The sequence below is a fragment of the mitochondrial genome of Alosa pseudoharengus (genome assembly GCF_046254945.1).
Source record: "Alosa pseudoharengus mitochondrion, complete genome".
Lineage (NCBI taxonomy): Eukaryota > Metazoa > Chordata > Actinopteri > Clupeiformes > Clupeidae > Alosa > Alosa pseudoharengus.
In genome coordinates, this window is record NC_009576.1 from 1 (window position 1) to 16,646 (window position 16,646).

Consider the following 16,646-nt stretch of genomic DNA (forward strand, 5'->3'; position numbering starts at 1 on the left):
GCTAGTGTAGCTTAAGCAAAGCATAACACTGAAGATGTTAAGATGGGCCGTAGAAAGCCCCACGGGCACAAAGGTTTGGTCCTGACTTTATTATCAGCTTTAACCCAATTTACACATGCAAGCCTCCGCACCCCTGTGAGGATGCCCTCAATCCCCCGTCCGGGGACGAGGAGCCGGTATCAGGCACACTTTTTAGCCCAAGACGCCTTGCTTAGCCACACCCCCAAGGGAATTCAGCAGTGATAGACATTAAGCCATAAGTGAAAACTTGACTTAGTCAGGGTTAAGAGGGCCGGTAAAACTCGTGCCAGCCACCGCGGTTATACGAGAGGCCCTAGTTGATTCACTCGGCGTAAAGAGTGGTTATGGAGAATAAAATACTAAAGCCGAAGACCCCTTAGGCCGTCATACGCACCTAGGGGCTCGAATTATAGACACGAAAGTAGCTTTACCCCTTCCCACCAGAACCCACGACAGCTGGGACACAAACTGGGATTAGATACCCCACTATGCCCCGCCGTAAACTTAGATATTCCAGTACAACAAATATCCGCCAGGGGACTACGAGCGCCAGCTTAAAACCCAAAGGACTTGGCGGTGCTTCAGACCCCCCTAGAGGAGCCTGTTCTAGAACCGATAACCCCCGTTCAACCTCACTACTCCTTGCTTTTCCCGCCTATATACCACCGTCGCCAGCTTACCCTGTGAAGGTACTACAGTAAGCAGAATGAGTAATACTCAAAACGTCAGGTCGAGGTGTAGCGTACGAAGTAGGAAGAAATGGGCTACATTATCTGATCCAGATTATTCACGGAAGGTTGTCTGAAACGACAATCCGAAGGTGGATTTAGCAGTAAAGGGGGAATAGAGTGCCCCCTTGAAGCCGGCTCTGAAGCGCGCACACACCGCCCGTCACTCTCCCCAACAACCGCCTACACCAAGGTAAATAACACAACATCCGTCACAAGGGGAGGCAAGTCGTAACATGGTAAGTGTACCGGAAGGTGCACTTGGAATAATCAGGGTGTGGCTGAGACAGTTAAGCGACTCCCTTACACCGAGAAGACATCCATGCAAGTTGGATCACCCTGAACTAAACAGCTAGCTCAAACTATAAAAACCAAATTAATGATATAGATAGTCCTACAAAAAGCTAAAAGCACAGACTAAACCATTCGACCACCCCAGTACGGGCGACAGAAAAGGAAATAAAGACGCTATAGACAAAGTACCGCAAGGGAAAGCTGAAAGAGAAATGAAATAACGCACTAAAGTAGATAAAAGCAGAGACTACATCTCGTACCTTTTGCATCATGATCTAGCCAGTAACCTCAAGCAAAGAGACCTCTAGTTTGAACCCCCGAAACCGGACGAGCTACTCCGGGGCAGCCTATTATAGGGCCAACCCGTCTCTGTGGCAAAAGAGTGGGAAGACCCCCGAGTAGAGGTGAAAGACCTACCGAGTCAGGTTATAGCTGGTTGCCCAAGAAATGAATAGAAGTTCAGCCCCGCTGCGCCCTCGCCCACAACAGTTTTACTTAAACAAGGCACAAAGGACACCCGCGGGAGTTAGTCAAGGGAGGTACAGCTCCCTTAACAAAGGACACAACCTTAAACAGGAGGCTAAGGAATATATTAAACTAAGGCCCTAGGTTTCAGTGGGCCTAAAAGCAGCCATCTGAACAGAAAGCGTTAAAGCTCAGACCAACCCAAGCCTATTATAACATTAAAATCTCCAAAGCCCCTAGTATTACTGGGCCATCCTATGCCCCCATAGGAGGGACCATGCTAGAACGAGTAATAAGAAGAAAGACCTTCTCCCAGCACATGTGTAAGTCGAATCGGACACCCCATCGACAATTAACGAACCCAACAAAAGAGGGCAATGCACCACCGCCACCCTAGGCCGAGAAGACCATGTAATAGAACATCGTTACCCCCACACAGGAGTGCTTAAATCAAGGGAAAGACTTAAAGGATAAAAAGGAACTCGGCAAACCTAAACCCCGCCTGTTTACCAAAAACATCGCCTCCTGCCACCACTAATTATAGGAGGTCCCGCCTGCCCTGTGACCAAAAGTTTAACGGCCGCGGTATTTTAACCGTGCAAAGGTAGCGCAATCAATTGTCTTTTAAATGGAGACCTGTATGAATGGCATAACGAGGGTTTAACTGTCTCTTTTTCCCGGTCAATGAAACTGATCTACCCGTGCAGAAGCGGGTATACACACACAAGACGAGAAGACCCTATGGAGCTTTAGACGCCAACCAACCACGAAAAGCGGCCGCTAACTGGACCCTCAAACAACGTGATTATGGCACAAGCGTCTTCGGTTGGGGCGACCACGGGAGATAACAAAGCTCCCGAGTGGATAGGGGAACACCCTAAAACCCAGAGCCACAGCTCTAAGTCACAAAACATTTGACCAATAATGATCCGGCTTTATGCCGACCAACGAACCAAGTTACCCTAGGGATAACAGCGCAATCCCCTCCCAGAGTCCATATCGACGAGGGGGTTTACGACCTCGATGTTGGATCAGGACATCCTAATGGTGCAGCCGCTATTAAGGGTTCGTTTGTTCAACGATTAAAGTCCTACGTGATCTGAGTTCAGACCGGAGTAATCCAGGTCAGTTTCTATCTGTGAAGCCACCCTTCCTAGTACGAAAGGACCGGAGTGATGAGGCCCATGCTTTAGGCACGCCTCCCCCCAACCTGCTGAATACAACTGAAGCAGGTAAAGGGGGGCAACCCCCGGCCCAAGAGAAGGGCGCGCTAAGGTGGCAGAGCCCGGTAAATGCAGGAAGCCTAAGCCTTCCCTCCCAGAGGTTCAAATCCTCTCCTTAGCTATGCTTCACATTATCATAGCCCACATCATTAACCCCCTTGCCTACATCGTACCTGTTCTACTAGCCGTAGCTTTCCTGACCTTAATCGAACGAAAGGTCTTGGGGTATATGCAACTGCGGAAAGGACCAAATGTGGTAGGCCCTTACGGACTACTTCAACCAATCGCAGACGGAGTTAAGCTCTTTATTAAAGAACCTGTCCGACCCTCCACATCCTCCCCATTCTTATTCCTAGCTACTCCTACCTTAGCCCTCACACTGGCACTTACACTATGAGCGCCCCTACCCCTGCCCTTTCCAGTCACCGACCTAAATCTCAGTATACTCTTTATTTTAGCCCTGTCCAGCCTGGCCGTGTACTCAATCCTAGGATCTGGGTGAGCATCTAATTCAAAATATGCCCTAATTGGGGCTCTGCGAGCCGTTGCCCAGACCATTTCCTACGAAGTAGCCCTAGGACTCATTCTTCTATGCACTATCGTATTTACAGGAGGTTTCACCCTATCAATGTTTAGCACCACACAAGAAGGAATTTGACTACTAGCCCCAGCATGACCTCTTGCAGCAATGTGATATATCTCCACACTGGCAGAGACCAACCGGGCACCATTTGATCTAACTGAAGGAGAATCAGAACTTGTATCCGGGTTCAACGTAGAGTACGCCGGGGGACCTTTCGCCCTTTTCTTCCTGGCCGAATACGCCAACATTCTCTTCATAAATACCCTATCAGCAGTGCTCTTTATAGGGGCCTCACACTTCCCCTCATTTCCTGAATTTACTACCATTAGCATCATATTTAAAGCAGCCCTTCTTTCTGGGCTATTCCTGTGGGTTCGGGCCTCCTACCCACGATTCCGATATGACCAACTAATACATCTAGTGTGAAAAAACTTCCTCCCCCTTACACTAGCACTGATCCTCTGACATATTTCCCTTCCAGTGGGAACTGCAGGTCTCCCTCCCCAATTCTAGATAGACCCGGAGCTGTGCCTGAACGCCTAAGGGCCACTTTGATAGAGTGAACCACGGGGGTTAGACTCCCCCCGGCTCCTTAGAAAAAAGGGATTCGAACCCATCCTCCAGAGATCAAAACTCTGGGTGCTTCCACTACACCACTTTCTAGTAAGGTCAGCTAAATAAGCTTTCGGGCCCATACCCCGAACATGTTGGTTAAAATCCTTCCCCTACTAATGAACCCTTACGTACTCACAATCCTACTGTCTAGCCTGGGCCTAGGAACTACAATAACCTTTGCAAGCTCCCACTGACTGTTAGCATGAATGGGTCTGGAAATTAACACCCTCGCCATCGTCCCCATAATGGCCTACCAGCATCACCCCCGAGCCGTAGAAGCTACAACCAAGTACTTCCTCACACAAGCCACAGCAGCAGCTATACTTCTATTTGCTAGCACTACCAACGCATGAATCACGGGACAGTGAGAAATTACCCAACTTTCCCACCCCATCGCCTCTTCCATCGCCGTTACGGCCTTGGCACTAAAAATTGGGCTGGCCCCCATGCACTTCTGACTTCCTGAAGTTCTCCAGGGAATCACACTGACCACAGGACTAGTGTTATCTACTTGACAAAAACTAGCCCCATTCGCACTAATCCTTCAAGTTGCGGATAACGCCCACCCTTACTTACTTACAACACTAGCAATCTCTTCTACATTAGTAGGAGGCTGAGGGGGCCTTAATCAAACCCAACTACGCAAAATCCTGGCATACTCCTCAATCGCACATCTAGGGTGAATAATTCTAGTGGCCCAAATGGCCCCCCAAATAACACTAATAGCCCTAATTACCTACATTGCCATAACAACAGCCGCCTTCCTCACCCTAAACAATGTTGGCTCAACCAAAACTATCACCCTCGCCTCAACCTGAACTAAAGCCCCCACCCTGACCGCACTGGCCTGCCTTATTCTTCTCTCCTTAGGGGGCTTACCCCCACTAACCGGATTCATGCCTAAATGACTAATTCTCCAAGAAGTCACCAGCCAGGGATTTCCTCTCACTGCCACCGTGATAGCCCTTACAGCCCTATTAAGTCTTTATTTCTACCTTCGACTAAGCTACGCCATAACCCTTACCCTCTCCCCCTACACCATTAACTCCACTGCCCCCTGACGAACCGCAACTAAACAGCCTTCCCTCCCCCTATCCACGGCTATCATTTTATCAACCTGCCTCCTCCCCCTTACCCCAACCGCCCTGGCCCTTTTAGCCTAGGGGCTTAGGATAGCATTTAGACCATGAGCCTTCAAAGCTCCAAGCAGGAGTGAAAATCTCCTAGCCCCTGATAAGACTTGCAGGGATTTATCCCACATCTTCTGGATGCAACCCAGACACTTTAATTAAGCTAAAGCCTTTCTAGATGGGAAGGCCTCGATCCTACAAACTCTTAGTTAACAGCTAAGCGCCCTAACCAGCGAGCATCCATCTACTTTCCCCGCCGTCCGGGAGAGAGGCGGAGAAAGCCCCGGCAGGCGTTAACCTGCGTCTTCAGGTTTGCAACCTGACATGAACTTCACCACAGAGCTTGTGGTAAGAAGAGGAGTTAAACCTCTGTCCTCGGAGCTACAATCCGCCGCCTAAACCTTCGGCCATCCTACCTGTGGCAATTACACGTTGATTTTTCTCAACTAATCATAAAGATATTGGTACCCTTTACCTAGTATTTGGTGCCTGAGCAGGGATAGTAGGCACTGCCTTAAGTCTCTTAATCCGAGCAGAACTGAGCCAACCCGGGGCACTTCTCGGAGACGATCAGATCTATAACGTCATCGTTACGGCGCACGCCTTCGTAATAATCTTCTTCATAGTAATGCCAATTCTAATTGGTGGCTTTGGGAACTGACTAGTCCCCCTTATGATCGGGGCACCAGACATGGCATTCCCACGAATGAACAACATGAGCTTCTGACTACTTCCGCCCTCATTCCTCCTCCTTCTTGCCTCATCCGGGGTTGAGGCCGGGGCAGGAACCGGATGAACAGTCTACCCACCCTTGGCAGGTAATCTTGCCCACGCCGGAGCGTCCGTCGATCTAACTATCTTCTCTCTTCATCTAGCAGGTATCTCATCAATTCTTGGGGCCATTAATTTTATTACCACAATTATTAATATGAAACCCCCTGCAATCTCACAATATCAAACACCCCTATTTGTGTGATCCGTGCTTGTAACGGCCGTTCTCCTTCTTCTCTCACTCCCTGTGTTAGCTGCTGGGATTACAATGCTCCTAACAGACCGAAATCTAAATACGACCTTCTTTGACCCGGCAGGGGGAGGGGACCCAATTCTATATCAACACCTATTCTGATTCTTTGGCCACCCGGAAGTTTACATTTTAATCCTACCAGGATTTGGAATGATCTCCCACATTGTAGCCTATTATTCCGGCAAAAAAGAACCTTTCGGATACATGGGAATGGTATGAGCCATGATGGCCATCGGACTTCTAGGGTTTATCGTATGAGCCCACCACATGTTCACCGTAGGAATGGATGTAGACACACGAGCCTACTTTACATCAGCAACAATGATTATTGCTATCCCCACCGGAGTAAAAGTCTTTAGCTGACTTGCGACACTGCACGGGGGCTCAATCAAATGGGATACTCCCCTTCTTTGAGCTCTGGGCTTCATTTTCCTATTCACGGTCGGGGGGCTCACAGGGATTGTACTAGCCAATTCCTCCCTAGACATTGTTCTACACGACACATACTACGTAGTAGCACACTTCCACTATGTTCTGTCAATGGGTGCTGTGTTTGCCATCATGGCCGCATTCATGCACTGATTCCCGCTATTTTCAGGATACACCCTTCACAGCACCTGAACAAAAATCCACTTTGGGGTTATGTTCGTAGGGGTAAATCTAACTTTCTTCCCACAGCACTTCCTGGGGCTAGCCGGAATGCCACGACGGTACTCGGACTACCCAGATGCCTACACCCTTTGAAACACGGTGTCTTCAATCGGGTCATTAATCTCTTTAGTAGCAGTAATTATGTTCTTATTTATTCTTTGAGAAGCATTTGCCGCCAAACGAGAAGTATCATCAGTAGAGCTTACCATGACGAACGTAGAATGACTACACGGCTGCCCACCTCCTTACCACACCTTTGAAGAGCCGGCTTTCGTGCAAGTACAAGCAAAATAACGAGAAAGGGAGGAATCGAACCCCCGTGAGATGGTTTCAAGCCAACTGCATGGCCACTCTGCCACTTTCTTAAATAAGACACTAGTAAAACGATTACCTTGCCTTGTCGAGGCAAAATTGTGGGTTAAACTCCCGCGTGTCTTAGCCCAGAGCTAAATGGCACATCCCTCACAACTAGGATTGCAAGACGCGGCCTCCCCTGTAATAGAAGAACTCCTACATTTCCACGACCACGCCCTAATGATCGTACTCCTAATTAGCACACTGGTTCTTTACATTATTGTGTCAATGGTTTCCACCAAACTTACTGACAAATACATTCTAGATTCTCAAGAAATTGAAATTGTGTGAACTGTCCTGCCGGCAGTAATCCTTATTTTAATTGCACTTCCCTCCCTACGAATTCTTTACCTCATGGACGAGATTAACGACCCCCATCTAACTATTAAAGCCATGGGACACCAGTGATACTGAAGCTATGAGTACACAGACTACGAAGACCTTGGCTTCGACTCCTATATGGTTCCTACACAAGACCTAGTACCAGGACAATTCCGACTACTAGAAACAGACCACCGAATGGTTGTTCCAATAGAATCTCCTATTCGAGTTCTTGTATCAGCGGAAGACGTACTTCACTCCTGAGCTGTTCCAGCACTAGGAGTAAAAATAGACGCAGTACCAGGACGCCTGAATCAAACCGCCTTTATCGCCTCCCGTCCCGGTGTATTCTACGGGCAATGCTCTGAAATTTGTGGTGCAAATCACAGCTTTATGCCAATTGTGGTAGAAGCTGTTCCTCTAGAACACTTTGAAAACTGATCCTCACTCATACTTGAAGACGCCTCACTAGGAAGCTAAACTGGGCCTAGCGTCAGCCTTTTAAGCTGAAGATTGGTGACCCCCAACCACCTCTAGTGACATGCCTCAATTGAACCCCGCTCCTTGATTTGCAATTCTTGTCTTCTCTTGACTAATTTTCCTAACAGTCATCCCCCCAAAAGTCCTAGCCCATAATTTCAACAATGAACCTACAACTGTAGGAGCTGAAAAAGCTAAACCTGAGCCCTGAAACTGACCATGATACTAAGCTTCTTTGACCAATTCATGAGCCCCTCTTACCTAGGTATTCCCCTTATTGCGGTAGCAATCGCACTCCCATGAACTTTATACCCCACCCCTACAACACGATGATTGAACAATCGAGTATTAACCCTCCAAGGCTGATTTATTAATCGATTCACACAACAACTTCTTCTTCCTATCAACCCAGGAGGACACAAATGAGCAGTTCTGCTTACATCTTTAATGCTCTTCCTTATTACTATCAACATGTTAGGACTTCTCCCCTACACATTCACACCAACTACACAACTTTCTCTTAATATGGGCCTTGCCGTCCCTCTGTGACTAGCCACAGTAATCATCGGTATGCGAAACCAACCTACAGCTGCCCTAGGACATCTCCTCCCCGAGGGCACCCCAGTACCACTTATTCCTGTACTAATTATTATCGAAACGATTAGCCTGTTTATCCGACCCTTAGCCCTTGGAGTCCGACTAACTGCCAACCTAACAGCTGGCCACCTACTCATTCAACTAATTGCTACAGCAGCATTTGTTCTTCTCCCAATTATGCCAACCGTGGCCATCTTAACAGCCACAATCCTATTCTTACTCACTCTTCTAGAAGTTGCCGTAGCAATGATTCAGGCATATGTCTTCGTCCTACTCTTAAGCCTATACCTACAAGAAAACGTCTAATGGCCCACCAAGCACACGCATACCACATGGTAGACCCAAGCCCCTGACCGCTCACCGGAGCAATTGGCGCCCTGCTGCTAACATCCGGCACTGCAATTTGATTCCACTTCCATTCAACCCTCCTTATAACTCTAGGCCTAGTACTAACCCTCCTAACTATATACCAATGATGACGGGACATTGTCCGAGAAGGGACCTTCCAAGGCCACCACACCCCTCCAGTTCAAAAAGGACTACGTTACGGGATGATCCTGTTCATTACCTCAGAAGTATTCTTCTTTGCAGGATTTTTCTGAGCCTTCTACCACTCAAGCCTAGCACCAACCCCTGAACTAGGAGGTTGCTGACCCCCAACAGGAATCACACCCCTGGACCCATTCGAAGTACCACTATTGAATACAGCCGTCCTTCTGGCCTCCGGTGTAACTGTGACATGAGCCCATCACAGCCTTATAGAAGGAGAACGAAAACAAGCCATCCAATCTCTTACCCTTACAATCCTTCTGGGCTTCTACTTTACTTTCTTACAAGCCCTAGAATACTATGAAGCCCCCTTTACGATCGCAGATGGAGTATATGGATCAACATTCTTTGTGGCCACAGGATTCCACGGCCTACACGTAATTATTGGCTCAACATTCCTGGCTGTTTGTCTTCTACGTCAAGTACTCTACCACTTTACTTCAAACCACCACTTTGGATTCGAGGCCGCCGCCTGATACTGACACTTTGTTGACGTAGTATGACTATTCTTATACGTCTCTATCTACTGATGAGGATCATAATCTTTCTAGTATAAAAGACAGTACAGGTGGCTTCCAACCATCTAATCTTGGTTAAAGTCCAAGGAAAGATAATGAGTCTAATTATAACTATCCTAGCAATCACATCAGTACTATCAATCATTTTAATCATTGTTTCGTTCTGACTACCACAAATAAACCCCGACGCAGAAAAACTTTCACCTTACGAATGTGGATTTGACCCCCTAGGATCTGCCCGACTGCCCTTCTCCCTGCGGTTCTTCCTAGTAGCTATTCTATTCTTACTATTTGACCTAGAGATCGCATTACTACTTCCCCTCCCCTGAGGAAATCAACTGCTCGACCCACTAACAACCGTCTCATGGGCCACCGCCATCCTTGTTCTCCTAACATTAGGTTTAGTCTATGAGTGAATGCAGGGGGGCCTTGAATGAGCCGAATAGGGAATTAGTCCAACTAAAGACTTCTGATTTCGGCTCAGACAATTATGGTTAAAGTCCATAACTCCCTTATGACCCCGGTACACTTCAGTTTTAGCATAGCATTTATCCTAGGCCTAATGGGCCTGGCATTTCACCGAACCCACCTTCTCTCTGCTCTACTATGTTTAGAGGGCATGATGCTATCACTCTTTCTTGCTCTCTCTTTATGAACCCTACAAACAGAAGCAACAAACTTCTCTGCAGCGCCCATATTACTCCTCGCCTTCTCTGCTTGTGAAGCCAGCACTGGTCTTGCCCTACTAGTAGCAACAGCTCGAACCCACGGAACAGACCGACTACAAAGCCTTAACCTCCTGCAATGTTAAAAGTGTTAATCCCAACTCTAATGCTCTTCCCAACGATCTGGTTAACACCCAAAAAATGACTTTGGACATCTGCCGTATCCTACAGCCTAGTTATTGCCCTACTGAGTCTAACCTGACTCAACTGGACAGCAGAAACAGGGTGAACCCTGCCAAACAGCTATATAGCAATTGACCCCCTTTCTGCCCCCCTTCTAGTCCTAACATGTTGACTCCTCCCTCTAATAATCCTCGCAAGCCAAAACCACACGCAGTCTGAACCTGCCTCCCGGCAACGTATATACCTTAGCCTCCTGGCCTCCCTTCAAACCTTCCTTATTATAGCATTCGGGGCCACAGAAATTATTATGTTTTATATTATATTTGAAGCAACCCTTGTCCCCACTCTTATTATTATCACCCGATGAGGTAATCAAGCAGAACGCCTAAATGCGGGCACCTACTTCTTATTTTACACTTTAGCGGGATCCCTCCCACTATTAGTTGCACTACTAACCCTACAAAATTCAACAGGAAGTTTATCAATGATTACCCTAAACTTTTGTCAACCTTTAACTCTGATCTCTTGGGGGGACAAAATCTGGTGAGCAGGCTGCTTAGTGGCATTCCTCGTAAAAATACCCCTCTATGGCGTTCATCTCTGACTACCAAAGGCGCACGTAGAAGCCCCTATTGCCGGGTCAATAGTCCTGGCCGCAGTTTTACTAAAACTTGGGGGTTACGGCATGATTCGAATAACCACAGTCCTTGACCCCCTCACCAAAGAAATAGCCTATCCTTTCATCGTGCTCGCCCTCTGGGGAATCATCATAACAGGATCTATCTGTTTACGCCAAACAGACCTAAAATCACTAATCGCTTACTCCTCAGTAAGCCACATGGGGCTGGTCGCCGGAGGTATTCTTATTCAAACCCCCTGAGGCCTGACCGGGGCAATTATTTTAATAATCGCCCACGGACTAGTATCATCAGCATTGTTCTGTCTGGCAAACACAAGCTATGAACGAACACACAGCCGAACCATAGTCTTGGCACGAGGCATGCAAATACTGTTCCCCCTAACGGCCACATGATGGTTTATTGCCAACTTAGCCAATCTTGCACTCCCCCCGCTCCCTAATCTTATGGGAGAGATCATAATCATTACAACCATATTTAACTGATCTCCTTGAACCCTAATCCTTACAGGACTCGGCACCCTGATCACAGCCGGTTACTCCCTCTACATATTCCTAATAACCCAACGGGGCCCAGTACCAGCACACATTACAGGATTAACCCCATATCACACACGAGAGCACCTTTTAATTGCCCTTCACTTAATTCCAGTTGTTTTACTTGTCCTCAAACCAGAGTTCGTGTGAGGATGATTCTACTGCAGGTATAGTTTAACGAAAATGTTGGATTGTGATTCCAAAGACAGGAGTTCAAACCTCCTTATCCGCCGAGAGAGGCCTGTAGCAATAGAGACTGCTAATCTCTACTCCCGCAGTTAGAATCTGCGGCTCCCTCGGCCTTTGAAGGATAACAGTCATCCGTTGGTCTTAGGAACCAAAAACTCTTGGTGCAAATCCAAGCAGAGGCTATGCAAACTACACTGATTTTATCATCATCACTTACACTAATCTTTGCCCTCCTAGCCTACCCTATTCTTACAACGATTGACCCTACACCAAAACCCCCCGGTTGAGCCGTGTCCCACGTAAAAACCGCAGTTAGTGCCGCATTCGTGGTCAGTCTTTTACCCCTATTCATCTTTTTAGATCAGGGAGTAGAGACAATCGTTACCACCTGACACTGAATAAACACATCCACTTTCAACATTAGCATTAGCCTAAAGTTCGATGCCTATTCAATTATCTTTACGCCCATCGCCCTTTACGTGACCTGATCCATCCTTGAATTTGCCTCCTGATACATACACGCGGACCCCTACATGAACCGATTCTTTAAATACCTCCTCATGTTCTTAATTGCTATAATTATCTTAGTTACAGCCAACAACATATTCCAACTATTTATTGGTTGAGAAGGAGTAGGAATTATGTCCTTCCTACTAATTGGCTGATGATACGGCCGAGCCGATGCCAACACTGCAGCCTTGCAAGCCGTAATTTATAACCGAGTAGGAGACATCGGACTAATTATAAGCATGGCCTGGTTTGCCATGAATCTTAATTCATGAGAAATACAACAAATCTTTGCACTCTCCCACAACATAGACATAACCCTCCCCCTTCTAGGCCTAATCGTTGCCGCAACAGGCAAGTCGGCCCAATTCGGACTTCACCCTTGACTGCCTTCCGCAATGGAAGGTCCTACGCCAGTCTCCGCCCTACTGCACTCAAGCACAATGGTCGTAGCAGGAATCTTCCTCCTTATTCGACTGCACCCTCTTACCCAATCTAACCCCACAGCATTAACCATTTGCTTATGTCTAGGTGCACTAACAACACTATTCACTGCCACATGTGCTCTCACCCAGAATGACATTAAAAAAATCGTAGCCTTCTCTACTTCAAGTCAGCTGGGACTTATGATGGTAACAATTGGGCTTAATCAACCCCAATTAGCCTTCTTCCACATTTGCACCCATGCCTTCTTCAAAGCAATACTCTTCCTCTGCTCCGGATCATTAAATCAAAGCCTTAACGACGAACAAGACATCCGGAAAATAGGAGGCCTGCACAACCTAGCACCTTTTACATCTACCTGTCTGACAATTGGAAGCCTAGCTCTAACAGGAACCCCCTTCCTGGCCGGCTTCTTCTCAAAAGATGCCATCATCGAAGCCCTAAACACCTCTTACCTAAACGCCTGAGCCCTTGTCCTCACTCTAATTGCAACCTCTTTCACGGCTGTCTATAGCTTCCGAGTTGTATTCTTTGTTACCATGGGAACCCCCCGATTCATACCTCTCTCTCCAATCAACGAAAATGACCCTGCGGTTATCAACCCAATTAAACGACTGGCCTGAGGCAGCATTGTAGCAGGACTAATTCTTATTTCAAACACCCTCCCTACAAAAACACCCATTATAACCATACCCCCTATACTAAAACTAGCTGCTCTTATCGTCACAATCATTGGACTTCTAACAGCCATAGAACTAGCCGCCCTTACTGCCAAACAATTTAAACCTACCCCAATCATTAAACTACACAACTTCTCAAATATACTTGGCTACTTCCCCGCAACAGTACACCGCCTGGCCCCTAAACTAAACCTGGTTTTAGGCCAAACAATGGCCAACCAACTAGTAGACCAATCCTGATTTGAAGCCGCAGGCCCCAAAGGGCTAGCTTCAGCCCAGGCAAAAATATCCGCCGCCACTAGCGACGCCCAACGAGGGATCATCAAGACATATCTAATAATCTTCATAATCACCACAGGACTGGCCACCCTTTTAGCCTCTACCTAAACAGCCCGTAAAGCCCCCCGACTTAAACCACGAGTCAACTCTAACACTACAAATAGGGTTAGCAATAAAACTCAAGCGCATAACACTATCATAACACCCCCTGAAGCATAAAGCATAGAAACCCCACCAACATCTCCCCGAACCATCAACAATTCTTTACAGCTACTTAACACCCCCGCACTAAAATCATATCATGACGAGCCAAAATAAAGTAGCCCTGCAACGACTACCACAAAGTAGAACATTGCATGCTCAAAGACAGACGCATCCCCCCAGCTTTCAGGGTGCGGGTCAGCTGCCAAGGCAGCCGAATACCCAAAAACTACTAACATCCCTCCTAAATAAATTAAGAAAAGAGCCAAGGCCAGAAACGGAGACCCAAACATTGCTAAAACAGCACAACCCGCTCCAGAAGACATCACTAACCCTAATGCCGCGAAATACGGGGCAGGATTGGATGCAACACCCACCATCCCTAAAACAAACCCAAATAATCAAAGACACACAAAGTATACCATAATTTCTACCCGGATTCTAACCGAGACCAATGACTCGAAAAACCACCGTTGTTATTCAACTATAGAAACCCTAATGGCAAGCCTACGAAAAACCCACCCACTCCTAAAAATCGCTAACGACGCACTAGTCGACCTCCCAGCCCCTTCTAACATTTCAGTCTGATGAAACTTCGGCTCACTTTTAGGGCTGTGTTTAGCAGCACAAATTTTAACAGGATTATTCCTGGCTATACACTACACTTCTGACATCGCAACTGCATTCTCTTCTGTCGCCCACATTTGCCGTGACGTAAACTACGGCTGACTGATCCGAAGCATGCACGCAAACGGAGCATCATTCTTCTTTATCTGCATTTACGCCCACATTGGCCGAGGACTTTACTACGGCTCATACCTTTACAAAGAGACATGAAACATTGGAGTAGTCCTTCTCCTTCTTGTTATGATGACTGCCTTTGTAGGCTACGTTCTCCCCTGAGGACAAATGTCTTTCTGAGGAGCCACTGTAATTACCAACTTATTATCTGCCGTCCCATATGTGGGGGGCGCACTAGTAGAGTGAATCTGAGGGGGCTTCTCCGTAGATAACGCCACTCTAACCCGATTCTTCGCATTCCACTTCCTATTCCCTTTCGTAATTGCAGGGGCCACAATCCTCCACCTTTTATTCCTACACGAAACAGGATCAAATAACCCTGCCGGCCTTAACTCGGACGCCGATAAAATTTCATTCCACCCATACTTCTCCTACAAAGACCTTCTAGGCTTCGCAGTTATACTACTAGCACTAACCTCATTAGCCCTCTTTTCACCCAACTTACTAGGAGACCCAGATAATTTTACACCCGCCAACCCCATGGTTACCCCACCCCACATTAAACCAGAGTGATACTTCCTATTTGCCTACGCCATCCTGCGTTCAATCCCCAACAAATTAGGCGGAGTACTAGCCCTTCTATTCTCCATTTTAGTACTAATGGTTGTTCCCATTCTACACACCTCAAAGCAACGAGGTCTAACATTCCGACCTATTACACAATTCCTATTCTGAACTTTAGTAGCAGACGTCATCATCTTGACATGAATCGGAGGAATACCAGTAGAACACCCATACGTCATTATCGGGCAAGTAGCCTCAATCATCTACTTCTCTGTATTCTTAGTTCTCGCCCCGCTAGCCGGATGAATAGAGAACAAAGCCCTAGAATGAAACTGCCCCAGTAGCTTAGTTCAAAGCGCCGGTTTTGTAATCCGGAGACCGGAGGTTAAAGTCCTCCCTGAGGCCCAGAAAAGAAAGATTTTAACTTCCACCTCTAACTCCCAAAGCTAGTATTCTAAGTTAAACTATTCTCTGGCGACACGCCGCCCGCCGCCAAATATATGTACTTTGGTATACAAATGTTGTATACTCATAGTATGTACAATATCCATGCACAGATGGTATAGTACATACTATGTATAATTATACATATATATATGGTGTAGGTACATACTATGTATAATCCCCATTCATATTATGTCAAGTAAATGACTGCTTTACATTACATAACTGAATCTAAGAACAACACAATAATAACCAAATAACAATAAATAAGGACAAAGCAAGTAATAATTGAACTAAGGTATACATAAGCATTAAATTAAGATTCAGAATATAAATAAGAAAACCTGATAAATAGATTAATCCCTATTACTCCATCAAACCATTTTCCTTGCGTTACCCATCAAAAATAGCTATATACTTATTTAATGTAGTGAGAACCGACCAACACGACTAAATCGTGCATACTCTTAATGATAAGATCACGGACAAAAATTGTGGGGGTTTCACAGAATGAACTATTCCTGGCATTTGGTTCCTATTTCAGGGCCATAAATTTATAATCCCCCTAAGAATTGAACTTTCCAGGCATAAGTTAATGGTGGCATACTAACGACTCGTTACCCACCATGCCGGGCGTTCACTATACATGCATCTGGTTCCTTTTTTTCCTTCACTTTCACTTGGCATTTGGCGACTCCTTCCTAATGTTAACGTTTAAAGGGTGTACATTTCCTTGAATGAGAAATAACTGTCCAATACTCCATCAACATTCATCGAAGAACCACATAAGTGATATCAGGTGCATAATAGATCAGTTCTCAACCCACACTACCCTATTATACTGCCCCCCTTCTTTGAAAAACTAGGAGGTTTTTTCGCGCGACAAACCCCCCTACCCCCTACGCCCGAAAAAGTCTAATATTCATGTCAAACCCCGAAACCATGAAAGACTCGACTGGCGTCTTCAACGAGTTCTGTTACGTGTTGGTATATATAGTGTTGCAAAAAGATGTTACTGTGTG

At 46.5% G+C, this 16,646-nt stretch overlaps 13 protein-coding genes across 13 annotated transcripts, besides 25 other annotated features; 12 read left to right on the forward strand and 1 right to left on the reverse strand. All coding sequences in view use genetic code 2, as the record gives it.

Moving 5' to 3' along the window:
• Positions 1-68, forward strand: a tRNA (tRNA-Phe).
• Positions 69-1,020, forward strand: an rRNA (s-rRNA).
• Positions 1,021-1,092, forward strand: a tRNA (tRNA-Val).
• Positions 1,093-2,776, forward strand: an rRNA (l-rRNA).
• Positions 2,777-2,852, forward strand: a tRNA (tRNA-Leu).
• Positions 2,853-3,827, forward strand: ND1 (NADH dehydrogenase subunit 1). The gene has a single exon. The coding sequence runs from the start codon at positions 2,853-2,855 to the stop codon at positions 3,825-3,827; it is 975 nt and encodes a 324-aa protein (YP_001293645.1).
• An 8-nt stretch (positions 3,828-3,835) lies between these two features.
• Positions 3,836-3,907, forward strand: a tRNA (tRNA-Ile).
• Positions 3,907-3,977, reverse strand: a tRNA (tRNA-Gln).
• Positions 3,977-4,045, forward strand: a tRNA (tRNA-Met).
• Positions 4,046-5,090, forward strand: ND2 (NADH dehydrogenase subunit 2). Its single transcript has one exon. A coding segment is annotated over exon 1 (1,045 nt).
• Positions 5,091-5,162, forward strand: a tRNA (tRNA-Trp).
• A 1-nt stretch (position 5,163) lies between these two features.
• Positions 5,164-5,232, reverse strand: a tRNA (tRNA-Ala).
• Positions 5,233-5,306, reverse strand: a tRNA (tRNA-Asn).
• A 31-nt stretch (positions 5,307-5,337) lies between these two features.
• Positions 5,338-5,403, reverse strand: a tRNA (tRNA-Cys).
• A 2-nt stretch (positions 5,404-5,405) lies between these two features.
• Positions 5,406-5,476, reverse strand: a tRNA (tRNA-Tyr).
• Position 5,477: 1 nt separating this feature from the next.
• COX1 (cytochrome c oxidase subunit I) lies at positions 5,478-7,028 on the forward strand. Its single transcript has one exon. The coding sequence runs from the start codon at positions 5,478-5,480 to the stop codon at positions 7,026-7,028; it is 1,551 nt and encodes a 516-aa protein (YP_001293647.1).
• Positions 7,029-7,099, reverse strand: a tRNA (tRNA-Ser).
• A 4-nt stretch (positions 7,100-7,103) lies between these two features.
• Positions 7,104-7,172, forward strand: a tRNA (tRNA-Asp).
• Positions 7,173-7,184: 12 nt separating this feature from the next.
• Positions 7,185-7,875, forward strand: COX2 (cytochrome c oxidase subunit II). The gene has a single exon. A coding segment is annotated over exon 1 (691 nt).
• Positions 7,876-7,949, forward strand: a tRNA (tRNA-Lys).
• A 1-nt stretch (position 7,950) lies between these two features.
• Positions 7,951-8,118, forward strand: ATP8 (ATP synthase F0 subunit 8). The gene has a single exon. It carries the CDS (start codon positions 7,951-7,953, stop codon positions 8,116-8,118), a length of 168 nt encoding a protein of 55 aa, YP_001293649.1.
• ATP6 (ATP synthase F0 subunit 6) lies at positions 8,109-8,791 on the forward strand. The gene has a single exon. A coding segment is annotated over exon 1 (683 nt).
• On the forward strand, positions 8,792-9,576 carry COX3 (cytochrome c oxidase subunit III). Its single transcript has one exon. A coding segment is annotated over exon 1 (785 nt).
• Positions 9,577-9,648, forward strand: a tRNA (tRNA-Gly).
• Positions 9,649-9,997, forward strand: ND3 (NADH dehydrogenase subunit 3). The gene has a single exon. A coding segment is annotated over exon 1 (349 nt).
• Positions 9,998-10,067, forward strand: a tRNA (tRNA-Arg).
• Positions 10,068-10,364, forward strand: ND4L (NADH dehydrogenase subunit 4L). Its single transcript has one exon. The coding sequence runs from the start codon at positions 10,068-10,070 to the stop codon at positions 10,362-10,364; it is 297 nt and encodes a 98-aa protein (YP_001293653.1).
• On the forward strand, positions 10,358-11,738 carry ND4 (NADH dehydrogenase subunit 4). The gene has a single exon. A coding segment is annotated over exon 1 (1,381 nt).
• Positions 11,739-11,807, forward strand: a tRNA (tRNA-His).
• Positions 11,808-11,874, forward strand: a tRNA (tRNA-Ser).
• Positions 11,875-11,946, forward strand: a tRNA (tRNA-Leu).
• Positions 11,947-13,782, forward strand: ND5 (NADH dehydrogenase subunit 5). Its single transcript has one exon. The coding sequence runs from the start codon at positions 11,947-11,949 to the stop codon at positions 13,780-13,782; it is 1,836 nt and encodes a 611-aa protein (YP_001293655.1).
• Positions 13,779-14,300, reverse strand: ND6 (NADH dehydrogenase subunit 6). Its single transcript has one exon. It carries the CDS (start codon positions 14,298-14,300, stop codon positions 13,779-13,781), a length of 522 nt encoding a protein of 173 aa, YP_001293656.1.
• Positions 14,301-14,369, reverse strand: a tRNA (tRNA-Glu).
• A 4-nt stretch (positions 14,370-14,373) lies between these two features.
• Positions 14,374-15,514, forward strand: CYTB (cytochrome b). Its single transcript has one exon. A coding segment is annotated over exon 1 (1,141 nt).
• Positions 15,515-15,585, forward strand: a tRNA (tRNA-Thr).
• Positions 15,585-15,654, reverse strand: a tRNA (tRNA-Pro).
• Positions 15,655-16,646: a D loop (control region).